At 31.0% G+C, this 18,982-nt stretch overlaps 4 protein-coding genes across 4 annotated transcripts in view; 2 read left to right on the top strand and 2 right to left on the bottom strand.

Moving 5' to 3' along the window:
* Window positions 1–594: 594 nt before the first annotated feature.
* On the bottom strand, window positions 595–3,044 carry LOC111635420 (meiosis-specific nuclear structural protein 1-like). The gene has a single exon (XM_023380379.1). The coding sequence runs from the start codon at window positions 2,795–2,797 to the stop codon at window positions 1,340–1,342; it is 1,458 nt and encodes a 485-aa protein (XP_023236147.1). The 5' UTR covers window positions 2,798–3,044; the 3' UTR covers window positions 595–1,339.
* Window positions 3,045–5,138: 2,094 nt separating this feature from the next.
* Window positions 5,139–6,281, top strand: LOC111635424 (dehydrogenase/reductase SDR family member 7-like). Its single transcript, XM_023380382.1, has 3 exons — window positions 5,139–5,539; window positions 5,614–5,780; window positions 5,852–6,281. The coding sequence occupies exons 1-3, from the start codon at window positions 5,471–5,473 to the stop codon at window positions 5,913–5,915; spliced, it is 300 nt and encodes a 99-aa protein (XP_023236150.1). The 5' UTR covers window positions 5,139–5,470; the 3' UTR covers window positions 5,916–6,281.
* Window positions 6,282–8,226: 1,945 nt separating this feature from the next.
* LOC111635422 (meiosis-specific nuclear structural protein 1-like) lies at window positions 8,227–10,677 on the bottom strand. The gene has a single exon (XM_023380380.1). It carries the CDS (start codon window positions 10,427–10,429, stop codon window positions 8,972–8,974), a length of 1,458 nt encoding a protein of 485 aa, XP_023236148.1. The 5' UTR covers window positions 10,430–10,677; the 3' UTR covers window positions 8,227–8,971.
* Window positions 10,678–10,819: 142 nt separating this feature from the next.
* The window catches only part of LOC111635401 (26S proteasome regulatory subunit 4-like), a 20,034-nt gene continuing 11,871 nt past the window's right edge, over window positions 10,820–18,982 (top strand). Inside the window, exons 1-6 of the mRNA XM_023380352.1 lie at window positions 10,820–10,895; window positions 15,142–15,210; window positions 15,442–15,535; window positions 17,074–17,198; window positions 17,555–17,740; window positions 17,835–17,963. Coding sequence (XP_023236120.1) covers window positions 10,893–10,895; window positions 15,142–15,210; window positions 15,442–15,535; window positions 17,074–17,198; window positions 17,555–17,740; window positions 17,835–17,963 — 606 coding nt within the window. The 5' untranslated portion in view covers window positions 10,820–10,892. The remainder of the gene's footprint in view (window positions 10,896–15,141; window positions 15,211–15,441; window positions 15,536–17,073; window positions 17,199–17,554; window positions 17,741–17,834; window positions 17,964–18,982) is intronic.

Here is an 18,982-nt window from a genome sequence, read left to right as displayed (position 1 = left end):
TAATTTTGTTTAACTAAATGTAGAAAATGAGCATTAATGCTAATATATTTATTTAAAAGAATTGTAATTTCAAATATAAATTTTTATGTAATTAAAATGAAAAATGGTACTTCTATTAAATTTTTTGTTTGTATTAATATTTTGTTTCAATAAAAGAGAATAGTAATTAAGAATTTAATAAAAATATTTGTTTATCAAATATACAAAAAACATTAATTTTAAATTTAATAATAATAATATGCAGAAGGAATTTTTAAACAGACAACTGATGAAGCAAAGGTTAAATTTGTGATTTAGCAAACGAGGACCAAGTCCTAACAAATAATTGAGGTGTATAGTTTGATTAGTGGATGAATTTGAAACCAACCTCCAATTTTCATCTCTGTTTTGTGTCTGGTTTAGAATTTATAACAATTATCATTGAAAACAGCAAAAAAATGAATAAGATTGTGCGCTTAGCCAACATTTCTAAAAGACAAACTTTGTCATTTTTGAAACTATATGCCTCAGTTTACATTTATTTCAAGTAATTAAATACTTGTGATAGAAAAAGACTACTAGAAATTTGATGAATATATGATTAAGAAAGATGAAAATGAATGGATAAGAGAGAATACAAAAATAAAAGATCTTGTGACAAAGATAAGAAAACAGAAGATGAACAGGACCCATTGGAAGAATGAAGGATAATGGATAGATAAAGTGAATAACAGAACAGATGACAAGAAAATGGAAGAGAGGAGATGATAAAACAGAAGAAAGTAAGCCCATAAAAGCTGAAATCGGGTAGTGGTTAATTATGATGAAATACATTCTGCTGCAAAATATAAATTCACAAAAAAGCATTATATAACTGACATAGCTTTGTTTTGATTTTTAGTTTTATAATTACAAAATATTCTATTTAATTTGGATATTTATGTAATCAGTTATAGCAGTTTCTTCCATGTTATAAATTTCCACACTAAAAATTATCTAAGAATTAACAATATTTTAGTGGGGTTCAACTGACCAAAGAACTAAAATATTATTTTTGATATCGCAGAAAGATTCAAAGGTTAATTGTTACGGACACGACATTTGAAACTGTTTTGATTTGTTTTTGTAATTTACCATTAATAATTGGTAGCTTCTGCAACATTCTTAAAGATGTTTGACTGCTCGAATATTTGATATATTTATATATTTTATAAAAATATAACTGCTAATGTATATGTAATTAAAATTTGCATATAAGAATATTTTCAATATATCAATTACTTTGTTTTAAATAAAAATGTCTTGTGAAAATAAATATGGAATGATAATTTATTACAACAAAAAATTTGTCTCGAACCAATTATGCTTCTACGTTATCGTCAAAATAAGAAGGTTTTCTTAAATAAAAGTGCTTGAAGTCGACACCCAGTCTCTCTAAGTCTTCGTAATCTTTGATAACATTTTTGGGAAGATAACCGAGAAGTTTTGTTCCCGTCTCTTCTAGCATGCGTCGTCTTTCTTTCTCGATAATTTCTCGACGTAATTTTTCCATTTCTTGCTCCTTAATATATACTTGCATATCGTATATTTTATCCTTCATTTTCTTTTGCTTCTCTTCTTCTATCATTTGTTGTATTATGCGTTTATGTTCGAGTTGTTTCAATCGCCTTTTTCTATCGTTCATTAGCTCCAGTTTGTCTTCTTCGGCGAGTTTTATCATCATCTGTTCTGCGAAAAGCCGTTCTTCCAGTTTCTCACTTTCGAGTTTCTCGGCTTTTAATCTCAATTCCGTAGCTTCCGCCTTCTGCAATTCTAAGCGCGTCCTCAACTTTCTTTCTGCGTCGATCAGATCCGTCTTCTTTTCTAGTGCGGCTCTTTCTTCGATCGACAACCGTTCTCTTAATTCATTTTCGTAATTTCTAATTCGATAATGCTCTTCCAAAAGTTCATTTAATTTACCTTTGACTCTTTCTCTAACTTCTAATTTATACTTTTTCAATTCTTCTAGTTGTTTTTCTCGCAAATCTTTGATAATTAAATAATTTTCAATATTTTCTTCTTCTAATTCTAACTGTTTCTTTTCTTCCTCTTTACTTTTCTGTTTCACTTCTTTAAAGTTTTTAATACATTCCCACATTTCTTTCTTTTTCTCCAATTTCTTCTGAACTTCTGCAATCTCCTCGTCGATTACCTTCTTAACAATATTATCGATAAGCGCCTTCTCTTGTAAAATTTGCAGGTACGACTCGAATCTACTTTGTTCCTTCCGTTCCAACTGCTCGTCTAATTCGCTACGATAGTTCCTCTTGTGGGTTAACTCGTCCAGTTCTTTCTTCGCCTCTTCTTCTTCGAATTTTTTATGCCGTTCTTCGATACGTCTTCCTTCGAGAACCTTCTCCGCCGCCTCTTCTGCCTTCGTTCTTTCTTTATCGGCAAACTGGTCGAACCTAACCATCGTCACGTATGCGGTTCTCAGTTTAGACTCCAATTCTCTCAACTCTGGAGAATTTAATCTCAACAACTGCCGCAGTTTCTCTTCTCTCAAACGATTTAATTCTTTTTGTCGGATTTCTTCGGCCGTTCTTTCTTCCTCAATTTTTTCCACTCTCAGCCACTCTTTCCTTTTCTCTTCGTCAATCAGCGATCGATGATATTCTTGTTGCCTTTTGCCTTGGTGCAGCTGTCTGTTAATTAATTTAGCATCAAAATGCTCTTCAACGTTCCTCATATAGTTAATTAAACCTTTCTCGTAATCTAATTTCTTAGCCAACGATCTAATTTCGTGCTTTTTGTCTTGTTTCTTCAACCAATTTTCCATTTTTTTTTTAAAGAAAAATTCCAAAAATAAACAAAAGCCAACGTCAACGTTCGCTTCTATCGGAACGAGTGCACGTTTCTTTGTGTACAAAAATCGATGGATTTATTATTTATTAATTTTTAAAATTATTTGCTAAATAATGCATCGATTATTCTACCTTATTTCTTTAAGATTTCGTACTTATAAAAAATAATTTTTTTTAAATGTAATAAAAAAAATTTCTCTCGGATATCGAAAAATAATTAAATTTTTTTAGAAAACGTAAAAATTATTCGGCACTTTTAAATTTAATATTTCATAAATAAATTTTTAAGTAAAAATATTTAATTTAAAAAGAAAAAATTGTGACGAAAAAACATTTTATTTATACATTTTTACAATTACTTCAGGTGGCGCCGCTAGCGAGAACGAGTCGTCGTTACTTACGATTACAGTACTTTAGAGTATTATAGTATACATATAATGGTAAGATTTTTTCTTTCCTTTTTAAACTGGCAGAAATATAAATTAACAGTAGCACAAAATGTCGATTAATTTAAGAATAAAGCTTAAAATTTGTAGCGGAATCCAGTTTTAGCCTGCGAAACGTCGCCAGCTCCGTAATATATTTGCCGACTCATTGTAGCTAGGCCTAGTTGTCATTGGTTAACACGGGTTAAATGTTCCGCGTTGTAATAAGGGTTAACGTAGCCATTTAACTGTTTTAAGAAAAAATAAAAAAGGATTACAATAATTATTTTCGTTTATTTATGTTGTTTTCTATCCTTACGGTAAGATTCGAGCTCGGAATAAGGGGTTTCGCACTTCAGAAATTGTAGACCATCAATACGGACCCCAAAGGAACCATATCCGTACTGTACCGGTACATGCAACCATTGGTAAGATTGCAGATGTGAATGACGCTGTTGGCATTTTCACCCGTCTGTAGAGTGTAGTAGTAGTTACCTCGATGTTAGCCTTTGCCGGGTACAGCCTCCCGAAATCTGCCTAAAATAAGGTGACCAGATTTTAACATTGGTGAAGCGGGACAAAATTGATGGGAGGAGTGGTTGTCTTGTTGAAAAAAACTGTGCTAGAGCAACAAAATTTTATTATCAAAGAATGCGAAAATTGTATTATATTTTTTAAATTTCAACATATGTAAAATTTACAAATATAATAAGTTTATATAAGCTTACTATTTAAATCTTTAAAAATTATTATAAATCTTTAAAAACTCTATTCTTTCACATATTTCTCAATTGAGTGAATTTTTGTAGTAGATTGCTGCTGCTGTTTAAAATGTCATAAAATTTTTTGCAAGAATTTGTTAAATTATATTTCACGCATAATATGGCTTTCAAAGTTTCGACACTTAATTGTGATTTATCAGATCTCCACACTTTATTTACGGTAGAAAAAATGCGTTCGTGTGACACGCAACGAACAAAATGTTCGCTCGTTTGAATAGCTCGTGAACACGCTCTGCTCCGTTGTTGCAGCTGCGTGCTCCAAACTGCTTTCTGTCGGTCGGTGCAGCATTCTTTATTTCTGATGCTCACGCACACCTTGGTACTGATAGGCTTGATACAAAATGATCTTTACAAATCTTAAACGTAAGATGTGAGTTTATGACACATAATTGACAAAAACTTAATCTTTCCAAAACTCGGGACTTGTTAAAATGCTGTGGTACATGAGACAAATTGTTAAAAATTGGGATTGTCCTGCCAAAAGTGGGACGTCTGGTCACCTTAATTTAAAGCCTACTTCCGGGCACTATGGGCAGTCGCGCTGCGTGCTCCACTAAGTCTATCTCACATTTAACAGTTGGTATGGCACGGTGATCGGACATTATTATCTGTATTTATTGGCAAAGATAAGAGAAAAGTCTGATGGCTGACCCTTTGTAAGATATTCGTCTCCAAATGTGGAACCTGATGCCGGCGGTTCCGGTCGCTGTCATGCTTCTGAGCAAGTTATGCTATAGGCGTGGTTGTCACTACCTATAACAAATAATTATTGCATTGACTTCTGCTGACCAAAAACAGTTTTTATCTTGAACTNTTATAAATTTTCATCTATAAACAAGCATTCACTATTATCAGGACTTATTATACTGGCTTAACAGACAATACAGTTTCACAGAAAACAATTTTTATTTAATATACAGGTATATTAAATAAAAATTGTTTTCTGTGAAATTCTGTATTGTCTGTTAAGCCAGTATAATAAGTTCTGATAATAGTAAATGCTTGTTTATAGACGAAAATTTATAATTTAGTAAGAAAAGGACATTGAAGCATTTTAATTAAGATCCAAACTTAGTTTACATTACAGAATCCTTACTCAGAATTAGACAAATGAACATAATATATATTATTGAATTTTTGTTATGAATAATGCATATTGGGAACAAGTGAGCAATGTGAACAGAGAGTTGGGAGTACAGTGATAGGCAGTCAGGGAGGTGAAGCCCCATTGCATATATAAATCCTATATCCTACAGAAGATAATTAAATATATCTTAAATGTTAAATAACTAAACTGTAAATTACATTATTTTAAAATTTTTAGAATATAACTTTTGAATATTATTGTGCTGTAAAATGGAATGTAGTGGTTTCTAACATTTTAAAGGGTTACTTTGAATGTTTACGAGCTGAATCGAGTAGCAGCGGTATTGACGTCACCATGATCTGTCCCGGACCCACATTTGCACAGACACTTTTGTCAAAAGCTTTCACTGGAAAAAGTGGAGAAGTATGCTTTTATGGGTATTTTAAAATTATAAAAGTTTACTTTTTGTTCTAATATTATTATTATTTTATTGCTAGACGTTTGGAGGACAACAGGAATCAAACGAGAAACGCATGCCCACCTCGCGATGTGCCCATTTGATTTCTGTGGCAATTGCCAACAGAGTCGATGAGGCCTGGATATCTTTGCAGCCAATCCTGTTTGTCTTTTATCTAGCACAATATACTCCCACATTTTTTAGAAGGTAAGACATTCTTAAAAGATACCAATAGTATTTATATATGCATAAACCATTAAATGTATTTTTTTAAATAGTTTCCTTGTGAAGAAATTTGTGACCAAAGAAAGAGCAGCTGCATGGAGAGAAGGACAATCTTAATTTGAGTGAAACAGCATCAGTTTTCTAATTATTAAGTTTAGAATATTATAGGGTTAAAGGTGGATTTGCAATGTGTTAATTACTCTGTTTTTTCTACAAGATTATGGTCTTTGATTCACTCATTTTTTATGAAAATAATTTTAATTTCATATCTATCAACTGTCAAAAATAACAATTATAATCAATGATTGTGGGTACCATGCATGGTTTGATTTTATAAATTAATTCGTCTTTTGCAAGTAATCAACAGTTACCCATAAACTTTAAACAAATTCTATGCATGATTTAACACATGCTAAAATGTTTGTATGAAAATGTTTTATAAAATAATGTATAAAACACTACAATAAATTTATATAATTAATATTTTATAGCCTAAAAAATGTTGTGATTTTTATCTCTGAAATTTATATTTGAAAATTGCCAGTTTTATTCAAATTTACTGAAATGTGCCTTATTTTTTTTGATATTAGAGATAATAAAATTTATTTAGAAAATTTTTGAATATATAATTTAATTAAAACCATTTCCATTTTTAAATTGATTCTTTGGGATTAAATTGAGTAGAATTTGTGGAATCATTTAAAGTATATAAAAAATTATGATTTTATAATTACTAAATGTATTAAAATGAGTTTATTTAAAGGATAAATTTAAAGGAGTTTATTTAATAAAAATGAGTTTATTTATTTAAATTACATTTATTAATGTAATTTGTTTACATTATTTGGAATACTGTAAACAAATTCCAAATAATTGGATGACTGAAATTTAGTTACAGAACAATCTGCAATACAGTCCCATCCATGTGCTAAATAGTTGTAAAGATAAAATAAATTAATTATATTTCAAATTAATTTTATGCAACAAATAGATATGTGATCATATATTCATGACCTTTCAAGCTATTGTTTCATTAGACCTTTTATTTCTTTAATATCAATAATATCTGTCCAAATTAATACCACCTAATTGTTCAATCTGTTGGTTTTTTGAACAAAAATGAATAAAATGCTCACTGTTCAGTTGCCTCACAATTTCTTGAAGAACCTCTATGACCTTCTATGAGCTAATTCCTAAATTCATCAATTTGCAAGCATTCCTATGTTAGCGAACAAAGCAAAAGAAAAGACAGTATATCCGGATAAGAGGTTGGAGAAACTATGCTATGGATTTTTGATCTTGATGAAACTTATTGTCTTGTAATTTTAAAATATTTCAGATGTACATATGAGCCAGATTAGTCCAACAACTGCTAAATATTCCTTCAAAATAACTCAGAAAAATCAGGCAATATTTAGCAATGCTAAAATGTCTACAGTTGGAAACGGTATCAATTAATGAAAGAATAAATGTCATACAAATGACATTTTTTCTTCTATTAATGTTTTTTAACTTTGTGTTATCAATGGTATATTGCAGGGGTGGGCAAGCAAGAGTTCAGTGGGAGCCAAAATGTAGGTTTTGCAAAATGCATGGGAGCCGCAGTTCTGTACTTTTTTATTCTGTACCGCAATTTTATTATATAATATAAATATAAAACAAATATTGAATTTTTTTAATAAACATATTTTCATCAAATTGTGAAAATAAAATTGCAAAAATAATAATAAAAAGCAGAAATGAAAACTTTCGACAAGAGCCGCACGTAACTCAAAAAGAGCCGCATTTGCCCACGCTGGGTATATTGAATAGAAAAATCAAATTATAAAATACTTAATTTTGTTTAACTAAATGTAGAAAATGAGCATTAATGCTAATATATTTATTTAAAAGAATTGTAATTTCAAATATAAATTTTTATGTAATTAAAATGAAAAATGGTACTTCTATTAAATTTTTTGTTTGTATTAATATTTTGTTTCAATAAAAGAGAATAGTAATTAAGAATTTAATAAAAATATTTGTTTATCAAATATACAAAAAACATTAATTTTAAATTTAATAATAATAATATGCAGAAGGAATTTTTAAACAGACAACTGATGAAGCAAAGGTTAAATTTGTGATTTAGCAAACGAGGACCAAGTCCTAACAAATAATTGAGGTGTATAGTTTGATTAGTGGATGAATTTGAAACCAACCTCCAATTTTCATCTCTGTTTTGTGTCTGGTTTAGAATTTATAACAATTATCATTGAAAACAGCAAAAAAATGAATAAGATTGTGCGCTTAGCCAACATTTCTAAAAGACAAACTTTGTCATTTTTGAAACTATATGCCTCAGTTTACATTTATTTCAAGTAATTAAATACTTGTGATAGAAAAAGACTACTAGAAATTTGATGAATATATGATTAAGAAAGATGAAAATGAATGGATAAGAGAGAATACAAAAATAAAAGATCTTGTGACAAAGATAAGAAAACAGAAGATGAACAGGACCCATTGGAAGAATGAAGGATAATGGATAGATAAAGTGAATAACAGAACAGATGACAAGAAAATGGAAGAGAGGAGATGATAAAACAGAAGAAAGTAAGCCCATAAAAGCTGAAATCGGGTAGTGGTTAATTATGATGAAATACATTCTGCTGCAAAATATAAATTCACAAAAAAGCATTATATAACTGACATAGCTTTGTTTTGATTTTTAGTTTTATAATTACAAAATATTCTATTTAATTTGGATATTTATGTAATCAGTTATAGCAGTTTCTTCCATGTTATAAATTTCCACACTAAAAATTATCTAAGAATTAACAATATTTTAGTGGGGTTCAACTGACCAAAGAACTAAAATATTATTTTTGATATCGCAGAAAGATTCAAAGGTTAATTGTTACGGACACGACATTTGAAACTGTTTTGATTTGTTTTTGTAATTTACCATTAATAATTGGTAGCTTCTGCAACATTCTTAAAGATGTTTGACTGCTCGAATATTTGATATATTTATATATTTTATAAAAATATAACTGCTAATGTATATGTAATTAAAATTTGCATATAAGAATATTTTCAATATATCAATTACTTTGTTTTAAATAAAAATGTCTTGTGAAAATAAATATGGAATGATAATTTATTACAACAAAAAATTTGTCTCGAACCAATTATGCTTCTACGTTATCGTCAAAATAAGAAGGTTTTCTTAAATAAAAGTGCTTGAAGTCGACACCCAGTCTCTCTAAGTCTTCGTAATCTTTGATAACATTTTTGGGAAGATAACCGAGAAGTTTTGTTCCCGTCTCTTCTAGCATGCGTCGTCTTTCTTTCTCGATAATTTCTCGACGTAATTTTTCCATTTCTTGCTCCTTAATATATACTTGCATATCGTATATTTTATCCTTCATTTTCTTTTGCTTCTCTTCTTCTATCATTTGTTGTATTATGCGTTTATGTTCGAGTTGTTTCAATCGCCTTTTTCTATCGTTCATTAGCTCCAGTTTGTCTTCTTCGGCGAGTTTTATCATCATCTGTTCTGCGAAAAGCCGTTCTTCCAGTTTCTCACTTTCGAGTTTCTCGGCTTTTAATCTCAATTCCGTAGCTTCCGCCTTCTGCAATTCTAAGCGCGTCCTCAACTTTCTTTCTGCGTCGATCAGATCCGTCTTCTTTTCTAGTGCGGCTCTTTCTTCGATCGACAACCGTTCTCTTAATTCATTTTCGTAATTTCTAATTCGATAATGCTCTTCCAAAAGTTCATTTAATTTACCTTTGACTCTTTCTCTAACTTCTAATTTATACTTTTTCAATTCTTCTAGTTGTTTTTCTCGCAAATCTTTGATAATTAAATAATTTTCAATATTTTCTTCTTCTAATTCTAACTGTTTCTTTTCTTCCTCTTTACTTTTCTGTTTCACTTCTTTAAAGTTTTTAATACATTCCCACATTTCTTTCTTTTTCTCCAATTTCTTCTGAACTTCTGCAATCTCCTCGTCGATTACCTTCTTAACAATATTATCGATAAGCGCCTTCTCTTGTAAAATTTGCAGGTACGACTCGAATCTACTTTGTTCCTTCCGTTCCAACTGCTCGTCTAATTCGCTACGATAGTTCCTCTTGTGGGTTAACTCGTCCAGTTCTTTCTTCGCCTCTTCTTCTTCGAATTTTTTATGCCGTTCTTCGATACGTCTTCCTTCGAGAACCTTCTCCGCCGCCTCTTCTGCCTTCGTTCTTTCTTTATCGGCAAACTGGTCGAACCTAACCATCGTCACGTATGCGGTTCTCAGTTTAGACTCCAATTCTCTCAACTCTGGAGAATTTAATCTCAACAACTGCCGCAGTTTCTCTTCTCTCAAACGATTTAATTCTTTTTGTCGGATTTCTTCGGCCGTTCTTTCTTCCTCAATTTTTTCCACTCTCAGCCACTCTTTCCTTTTCTCTTCGTCAATCAGCGATCGATGATATTCTTGTTGCCTTTTGCCTTGGTGCAGCTGTCTGTTAATTAATTTAGCATCAAAATGCTCTTCAACGTTCCTCATATAGTTAATTAAACCTTTCTCGTAATCTAATTTCTTAGCCAACGATCTAATTTCGTGCTTTTTGTCTTGTTTCTTCAACCAATTTTCCATTTTTTTTTTTAAAGAAAAATTCCAAAAATAAACAAAAGCCAACGTCAACGTTCGCTTCTATCGGAACGAGTGCACGTTTCTTTGTGTACAAAAATCGATGGATTTATTATTTATTAATTTTTAAAATTATTTGCTAAATAATGCATCGATTATTCTACCTTATTTCTTTAAGATTTCGTACTTATAAAAAATAATTTTTTTTAAATGTAATAAAAAAAATTTCTCTCGGATATCGAAAAATAATTAAATTTTTTTAGAAAACGTAAAAATTATTCGGCACTTTTAAATTTAATATTTCATAAATAAATTTTTAAGTAAAAATATTTAATTTAAAAAGAAAAAATTGTGACGAAAAAACATTTTATTTATACATTTTTACAATTACTTCAGGTGGCGCCGCTAGCGAGAACGAGTCGTCGTTACTTACGATTACAGTACTTTAGAGTATTATAGTATACATATAATGGTAAGATTTTTTCTTTCCTTTTTAAACTGGCAGAAATATAAATTAACAGTAGCACAAAATGTCGATTAATTTAAGAATAAAGCTTAAAATTTGTAGCGGAATCCAGTTTTAGCCTGCGAAACGTCGCCAGCTCCGTAATATATTTGCCGACTCATTGTAGCTAGGCCTAGTTGTCATTGGTTAACACGGGTTAAATGTTCCGCGTTGTAATAAGGGTTAACGTAGCCATTTAACTGTTTTAAGAAAAAATAAAAAAGGATTACAATAATTATTTTCGTTTATTTATGTTGTTTTCTATCCTTACGGTAAGATTCGAGCTCGGAATAAGGGGTTTCGCACTTCAGAAATTGTAGACCATCAATACGGACCCCAAAGGAACCATATCCGTACTGTACCGGTACATGCAACCATTGGTAAGATTGCAGATGTGAATGACGCTGTTGGCATTTTCACCCGTCTGTAGAGTGTAGTAGTAGTTACCTCGATGTTAGCCTTTGCCGGGTACAGCCTCCCGAAATCTGCCTAAAATAAGGTGACCAGATTTTAACATTGGTGAAGCGGGACAAAATTGATGGGAGGAGTGGTTGTCTTGTTGAAAAAAACTGTGCTAGAGCAACAAAATTTTATTATCAAAGAATGCGAAAATTGTATTATATTTTTTAAATTTCAACATATGTAAAATTTACAAATATAATAAGTTTATATAAGCTTACTATTTAAATCTTTAAAAATTATTATAAATCTTTAAAAACTCTATTCTTTCACATATTTCTCAATTGAGTGAATTTTTGTAGTAGATTGCTGCTGCTGTTTAAAATGTCATAAAATTTTTTGCAAGAATTTGTTAAATTATATTTCACGCATAATATGGCTTTCAAAGTTTCGACACTTAATTGTGATTTATCAGATCTCCACACTTTATTTACGGTAGAAAAAATGCGTTCGTGTGACACGCAACGAACAAAATGTTCGCTCGTTTGAATAGCTCGTGAACACGCTCTGCTCCGTTGTTGCAGCTGCGTGCTCCAAACTGCTTTCTGTCGGTCGGTGCAGCATTCTTTATTTCTGATGCTCACGCACACCTTGGTACTGATAGGCTTGATACAAAATGATCTTTACAAATCTTAAACGTAAGATGTGAGTTTATGACACATAATTGACAAAAACTTAATCTTTCCAAAACTCGGGACTTGTTAAAATGCTGTGGTACATGAGACAAATTGTTAAAAATTGGGATTGTCCTGCCAAAAGTGGGACGTCTGGTCACCTTAATTTAAAGCCTACTTCCGGGCACTATGGGCAGTCGCGCTGCGTGCTCCACTAAGTCTATCTCACATTTAACAGTTGGTATGGCACGGTGATCGGACATTATTATCTGTATTTATTGGCAAAGATAAGAGAAAAGTCTGATGGCTGACCCTTTGTAAGATATTCGTCTCCAAATGTGGAACCTGATGCCGGCGGTTCCGGTCGCTGTCATGCTTCTGAGCAAGTTATGCTATAGGCGTGGTTGTCACTACCTATAACAAATAATTATTGCATTGACTTCTGCTGACCAAAAACAGTTTTTATCTTGAACTGGTACTATTGACTATTCTTCGTGCTCTATGTTGTCAACACTTGCCTTGATTGGCACGTCACGTGTAATTTTGTGTTTTGGTGCAGGCAATAGTGAGCACCTTGATGCCCACATGGAACAAGCTCTCGTGCCCTCAAAATTATATAATGTCGAGTGGGCTACTCGAAGCCGGTTTGGTCGCCTGGGATAAATAGTTAAATGCAATGGTTTTGGCGAGCAACACAACCTTGTGATCTTGCAGACCTGATTTCGAGAGGCTGTATCTTGCAAAGGGTTGCTTATAGAGGCATAGTTCATTTGACTTCTTTGCTCCTATGGCTCTCATAAGATCCCGACTGTCTCGTTTGGAGCTTGAATTGTATTGCTTGGGATACTTTGGGGATTAAGCCAGATGATTTGGGATCAGCATATTTCTTCTGGTCTCTAGATGTTTGGGATTCAAAATTATCTGAAAGGTACTGTACTTATGCTTGCTGACTTTAGGTTATGGATGGGGTCGATTTTGGAACGAGTGGGTCGAGAGATTAAAAAAAAATTCATAGAAAAATTATGGACAGAATTGGTGGCATTTTGAAGTGTTTATTTGGTCTTTGTTGTCTTTGTTGCAATAGTAGGTTTATGATATTGGCTTTTCCTAATTTGTAGAAAATAGAAAATAGATTACTGGCAGTATAAAGTAGAATACAGAGTAATAGTGCATCTGTACATAATAAATGTTACATAAAAAGTTAATTATCTGTAAAAGAAATTACAAAACTACTTCTTATGACCTAAGGCCTAAAGAAGGTAATTTTGGCATGTGATTTGGATTTATAAAATCTTTCACATTGAATGAAATAAATTAAAAATATGAATAAATAATTGCTCGTGTTATCTGTAAAAAGTGAGATTTTTAGCTTGGGTTAAGAGACTACAATGGTTTCCGAGGGTAGTTCCTCAATCTGAAAAGTAAATGGTTGGCAACTTTGGTTTTTGTATTAGAAAGTCTTTATGGACTATCAAATATCAAAATTGTATTGCATTTTTGTGTGTGAAATACAGCTAAAAAGGTAAAAAAAAAAAACACAAAAGGCTTTGTTTTGGGTTAGGAACACATTAATTCATTTTATATTGTTTCTTATGGGAAAATTTATTTTGATTTAGAACAGATCAGTTTTTGAACAACTATTAAGAACAAATTAAGTTCAAACACCAATGTTTGACTGTACTAAGAACTTTTTAAATTTGTATCTTTGACATGTATGTGAAAGATACAAAGTTTTAATGAATGACAAAATATTTTTGGTCATATTGCTTCATTTGTGTAATACTAAAATATAAAAAAAGCTTTTAGTTCAAATTGACTACTTTCACTAACATAAATAGCAAATGTGAAAACATGTACAAAAAACAAACTATTACAGACTCAGCTACCAAAAATATACACCAGACAGTCTTAAAAAACTGCACACAAAACTCCATGATTATGACCATATCATAATCACAGTCAAAACAATCCATTGTAACAAACACGGAAGATTCATTGACAAACAAAAAAAATTATGTATAGTACATTATAGACATAGCTAGGGGTGATGAAATTCTGTGGATTAAAACTTCGGTGTTGGTAGTGAAAATTTACTCTTACGTACGGCCAATTTGTTGTTGATTGCATTTTTGTTTATGTACTTTGATTGCAATATGCAAGGATCTGCAAAAATTCAGTTTAAATTGCACTGTATTGTAGGGTCACTGCAGTGACCAGAAGTAAACTTGTGTGAATCAAGTTGCTTTATATGCTTCTGACAAAATATGACTTCAAGATTATTTCGACAGCTGGCCATTCTCTCTGGTTAATTATGACTATACAAAATGAAGATGACGTATCTAACTGAAACATTTATCTCCACATATTTTGTATCTCCGTGCAAATCTTAGTTTGAGTTATCCATCAGCATGAAGATATTGAATTTAGAGATATGGTAATGATTGATATGTTTGTGACTTCTTTGTTAATACAAGGAAAACAGAATTTAAGATGATGTATTTTTAAACAGAAAAAAATTTCATGATGGTTGTCCTTTTGAGATATTTTAATTTATTGTGCATATTTACATTTATATGGGAAACTTTTAAAAAAATGAAGCCAATTAGCATTTTGAAAATTTTCATTTATTGTTTTCATTATATACTTGTGTGCGCATAATATTTTTGCACGAAATTTGACGTAGGATTGACATGGTGGGACAGAAACCTATTGGAAGTCAACGCTATCTGTAATATATGATAAGTACGTGAAAACCGATCATTAAATTTCTAATTTCAATAACAATTAATGTGTTTTTTTCTATCTCAAATAAATGCAGATTATTTGGAGCCAGACATTGACTTTTTTTAGTCTGATAAAAATAGATATTTGTGTATAGTTAATTAAATTTCTCTCTATTTTTAAATTATGCTAAATTTATAAAGAAAGAAATTTAAACTTTGTTTATATAATTGAAAAGCATACAATAACGTTTACTGCATTTAACAGATTAATGTTTGTTAATTATCATAAATGACATAATTTTAAAGGAATATTTAATACAAAAATATTAAAATTTACAATATAATTATAAAATTAAAATATATTTAGGCCTCCAGTTAATAAAGAAACTATATTCATAATTTTTATTAAATGTATAGGGACAGAATCAATCGTCTGGAGGAGGACCCGGTGGAGGAGGATCGGGGAGTGATAAAAAGGATGATAAGGTATATTTCTTTGTTAAATTAATGTAAAATTATCCTTTTAAAATAGCTTTCATTTATAATATCTTAATATAAAATGCTTTATAAATAGTCATGGTAAATATTTTAAAATTTTTGTGATATTTTAAAAACATAGAAAATAGCAAATGAAGTAAATTTATTAGATAATGGAATGAAGAAATTCCAAAAACATTTTTTAATTTGGAAATTGACTTTTAATATTTATTAATACAGAAGAAAAGAAAATATGAACCTCCGGTTCCTACTCGTGTTGGAAAGAAGAAACGAAGGCAGAAGGGTCCGGAAGCTGCTAGCAAATTGCCTCAAGGTTTGAATTCTAGAATTTTTGTACTTCATATACAATGTGAATATGCTGTGTTTTTTTAACTCCAAAATTGTGATGCTTATTAGATTCAGGTACAAAGTTGACTTAATGGAGTCTTGTTTGTGTCATTTGCTCCACACATTGCTTGTCAATTTATACATATGTGAGATAAGCAGGGGGTCAGGGGTTAATCCATTCTGACCACTTAATCTGCACAGGCTGGTAAAACCCGATCTTGAGGTTGTTGGATGGCTAGGAGGGCAAATCGAGTGGGGAGTGCGTTGGTAAGTCAGCAGAGGTCCATGGACAAATGAAAGACAGGTTTTAACATAACAAAATGTAAAATTTATTATAAACTAAATCTAGAAGATACAGATCTATAAATGGATAAATGCGATTACAAACTGAAGTGAATAAAGGCAGTTATGAATGTGAACAATAAATTCTTACGAAACATGTGCTTGACCCAATTTCCCTATTCTAATGCACTTTATGTGGAGAGCGAGTTTACAAGTTTCATCCCCCTTTTAAATACCTCTCAGGCATATTGGAGAGTCGATGTGGAGAACTTCATTCATATGGATGGGTTGTTGTCACAGATGGGTTTCCAACTGGTGTCTTCTCCTCTTCTCGGGTCCAGTCCGGGTTATGGAGGTCCGGGAGATGAAATGCACACAACTACCGATTGACGTCCTGATTAATCGCTTCCCTGAGCTTCTGGTGACTTTCTCTTTTATCCCCTTGTTGTGAGAATAAGCATCACGTGTTCGTCCAATGTTACGGTTCCAAGTTGACACTTATGAGTTAATTTTCCCATCGGATTGTTATGACTAATTGTAACCTCTGCTCTAATTCTTCCCGGGATTGTTTTGCTGTCAAATTTGTTTACAAATTCCTCGACAAATTCAAATTTCCAACAAATTTGTAAAATTGCGGATCTCACACATATAATGTTGTCAGTATAGACACGATACTCCCACTAGTTTAGTTTTGGAACAATTTGATGGTCTTTTGAACTACAGAAAGTTAAGTGAACAATGTCCAGCAGATTGATCTCCTTTGAAGCTAACTTTAATTAAGCAGAGAGTTATCTGCTTTGCCAAAGAACACATATGCAGATATTTCAGTGTGTTACTATGCATCTGGAAAAGTTTGTGCCGGTGCATAGATATGTTGATTGTAGGTAATTTTGATTCCGACTTTGTTAGTTGGTAGATCCTCTGTACTTGATAATGCAATCATAAATTAATATATTTGGAAATGTAAACATAGTGAAGCACTATAAAACGAGTCACATCCCAGTTGTAAGATAACTTTTTTCGAATTTTGACAAAGTTAGTATGAGAATTATTTAGAGTAGCAGATGAACATTCTCCTTTGATTATTTTTATAGATGAAATTGATGTTGTTGGAACAAAAAGGTTATTATTATTTTAAAAAAATCATGTTGGAATTATTGAATCATTAAAATGATATTAAGAATAATTAAATTTCGTTTCTTGAAAATAAAAATTTTTGAGCAATTTTTCTTTTTATGTTAGTGACGCCACATACCCGATGTCGTCTAAAATTATTAAAATTGGAAAGGATTAAGGATTATTTATTGATGGAAGAAGAGTTTCTTAGAAATCAAGAAAGATTGAAACCACAAGAAGAAAAACATGAAGTAAGAAAATAAAGTATTTAATGAATTTGCTTATTTTCAGATTTTGATCTGATTCTGACCCTCATAATTTATAATAGGATAGATTAGAATGTTAATCATTTCTGACCTAAATGTTTAAGAATGAGGAGTGATTCTCATCACTGTAGGTAAAATTTTATAGCTAACTTGTGCTGTCAAATCATAAAAATCTAATTCAATCTAACATTAAATTTCACTAGAACTTGAATATAAAGTGCACTACTTTGAATTAGGTGTTAAAAATTTATAACACCTAATTCAAAGCATCACACTTTATGTTCAATGACTGTGGTGTATACCTCCACAAATTTCATTAAAAACTTACTTTTATCTTTCAGGAAGAACGTTCAAAAGTCGATGATTTGCGAGGTACTCCCATGTCTGTTGGTACGTTAGAAGAAATTATTGACGATAATCATGCCATCGTGTCGACTTCTGTCGGTAGCGAACACTACGTTAGTATTTTGTCTTTTGTTGATAAAGACCAGTTGGAACCAGGGTGTTCTGTATTACTAAACCATAAGGTTTGTTTATTTTAATTATTTTCTGTAATGATTAAGAGAGTAATTTACCGAAAATATTTTAAGATTTTTATTAATTCAAAAAATATTGTGTTAGGTTCATGCAGTAGTAGGAGTATTATCTGATGATACAGATCCAATGGTTACGGTAATGAAATTAGAAAAGGCACCACAAGAGACTTATGCCGACATTGGTGGACTTGATCAACAGATTCAAGAGATTAAGGTAGAAATTTTAATTGAGTATTTAATTTCATGATATTTACTGAGAGTACTATTATAAAAATTTCTTCAAATATAAAATTTTTTACTGTATCTATTCATCTATTTTCTCCATTATATATTGTCTAAATACACGAGATACATTGGTCTTTTTGCAAGAAAAATTATATATTTGTTGATAAACATATTTAGTTGGTCTTTGATAGAATTTAATTGTTGGCGGTGGCTTTAAATCTTTGTAATTAAAATATATTCTCAATATTGAAAAACAATTTAATAGTTGCTGTTATATGACACTTACTACATAATTAGGAACTATAATTAATCTAGTTAAGTGTTCATTCCTTGATATGTATTCAGAACATAATCATATTGGATGAAATGAAGAGAATGAAACTGAAACCTGTTATGCATTTTTCATTCATATGATCTGTAGAATCCAATAATTTCCATATATTTTATTCTGGAAAACTTTTAAAATTAAATTAATTACATACTTTCTAGTGAATAATTTAATCTTCCTTTGTTTAAACATGATGTAGTGCAGTCACTCGACCACTTGGCATTTTCGTCATTAACTTTTATTCAGTTGACTTATTATTATCAACTGAATAAAAGTTAATGATGAAAATGCCAAGTGGTTGAGTGATTGCACTATATTGTGTTTGAACAAAGGAAAAAATACCAACATGGTTTCAAGAAAGTTGAATTAATTTAATCTTGTCTTTTTTGTTGGCTGAACGATTGCAATAAGGTATTACAGTAGAGCGTCGTTTATCCGAATCAATTGGGGACTGGGGTTGTTTGGAAAATCGATATTTCGGATAATCGATTATGTACGAAAAAATATATTAACCTATCCCATGTTAAAATTTTTCTCTGTTGCGTGTTGCTTTGCGTTGAATTTTTGTCGATGTTAAGCCTAACGAAGACTATTGTATCGTTAAAAATTATTTTTTTATTTTGTACAAACAAAATAAATTTATTGAAAAATATAAAAACAATAAAAAATTATACTTCAGA

The sequence above is a fragment of the Centruroides sculpturatus genome, unplaced genomic scaffold (assembly GCF_000671375.1).
Source record: "Centruroides sculpturatus isolate CEXI.00-Female unplaced genomic scaffold, Cexi_2.0 scaffold997, whole genome shotgun sequence".
Taxonomy (NCBI): domain Eukaryota; kingdom Metazoa; phylum Arthropoda; class Arachnida; order Scorpiones; family Buthidae; genus Centruroides; species Centruroides sculpturatus.
Note: the sequence above shows the minus strand (reverse complement) of the source record. Positions and strands in the feature narration are given on the sequence as shown.

Bases quoted from the DNA above. Each gene is read 5' to 3' on its own strand.
- LOC111635424 (XM_023380382.1), top strand. From the start codon at position 5,471: ATGATCTGTCCCGGACCCACATTTGCACAGACACTTTTGTCAAAAGCT. The intron at 5,540-5,613 runs GTATGCTTTTAT...TTTTATTGCTAG, and splicing joins TCACTGGAAAAAGTGGAGAA to ACGTTTGGAGGACAACAGGA. The intron at 5,781-5,851 runs GTAAGACATTCT...TTTTTTAAATAG, and splicing joins ACTCCCACATTTTTTAGAAG to TTTCCTTGTGAAGAAATTTG.
- LOC111635422 (XM_023380380.1), bottom strand. From the start codon at position 10,429: ATGGAAAATTGGTTGAAGAAACAAGACAAAAAGCACGAAATTAGATCG.
- LOC111635420 (XM_023380379.1), bottom strand. From the start codon at position 2,797: ATGGAAAATTGGTTGAAGAAACAAGACAAAAAGCACGAAATTAGATCG.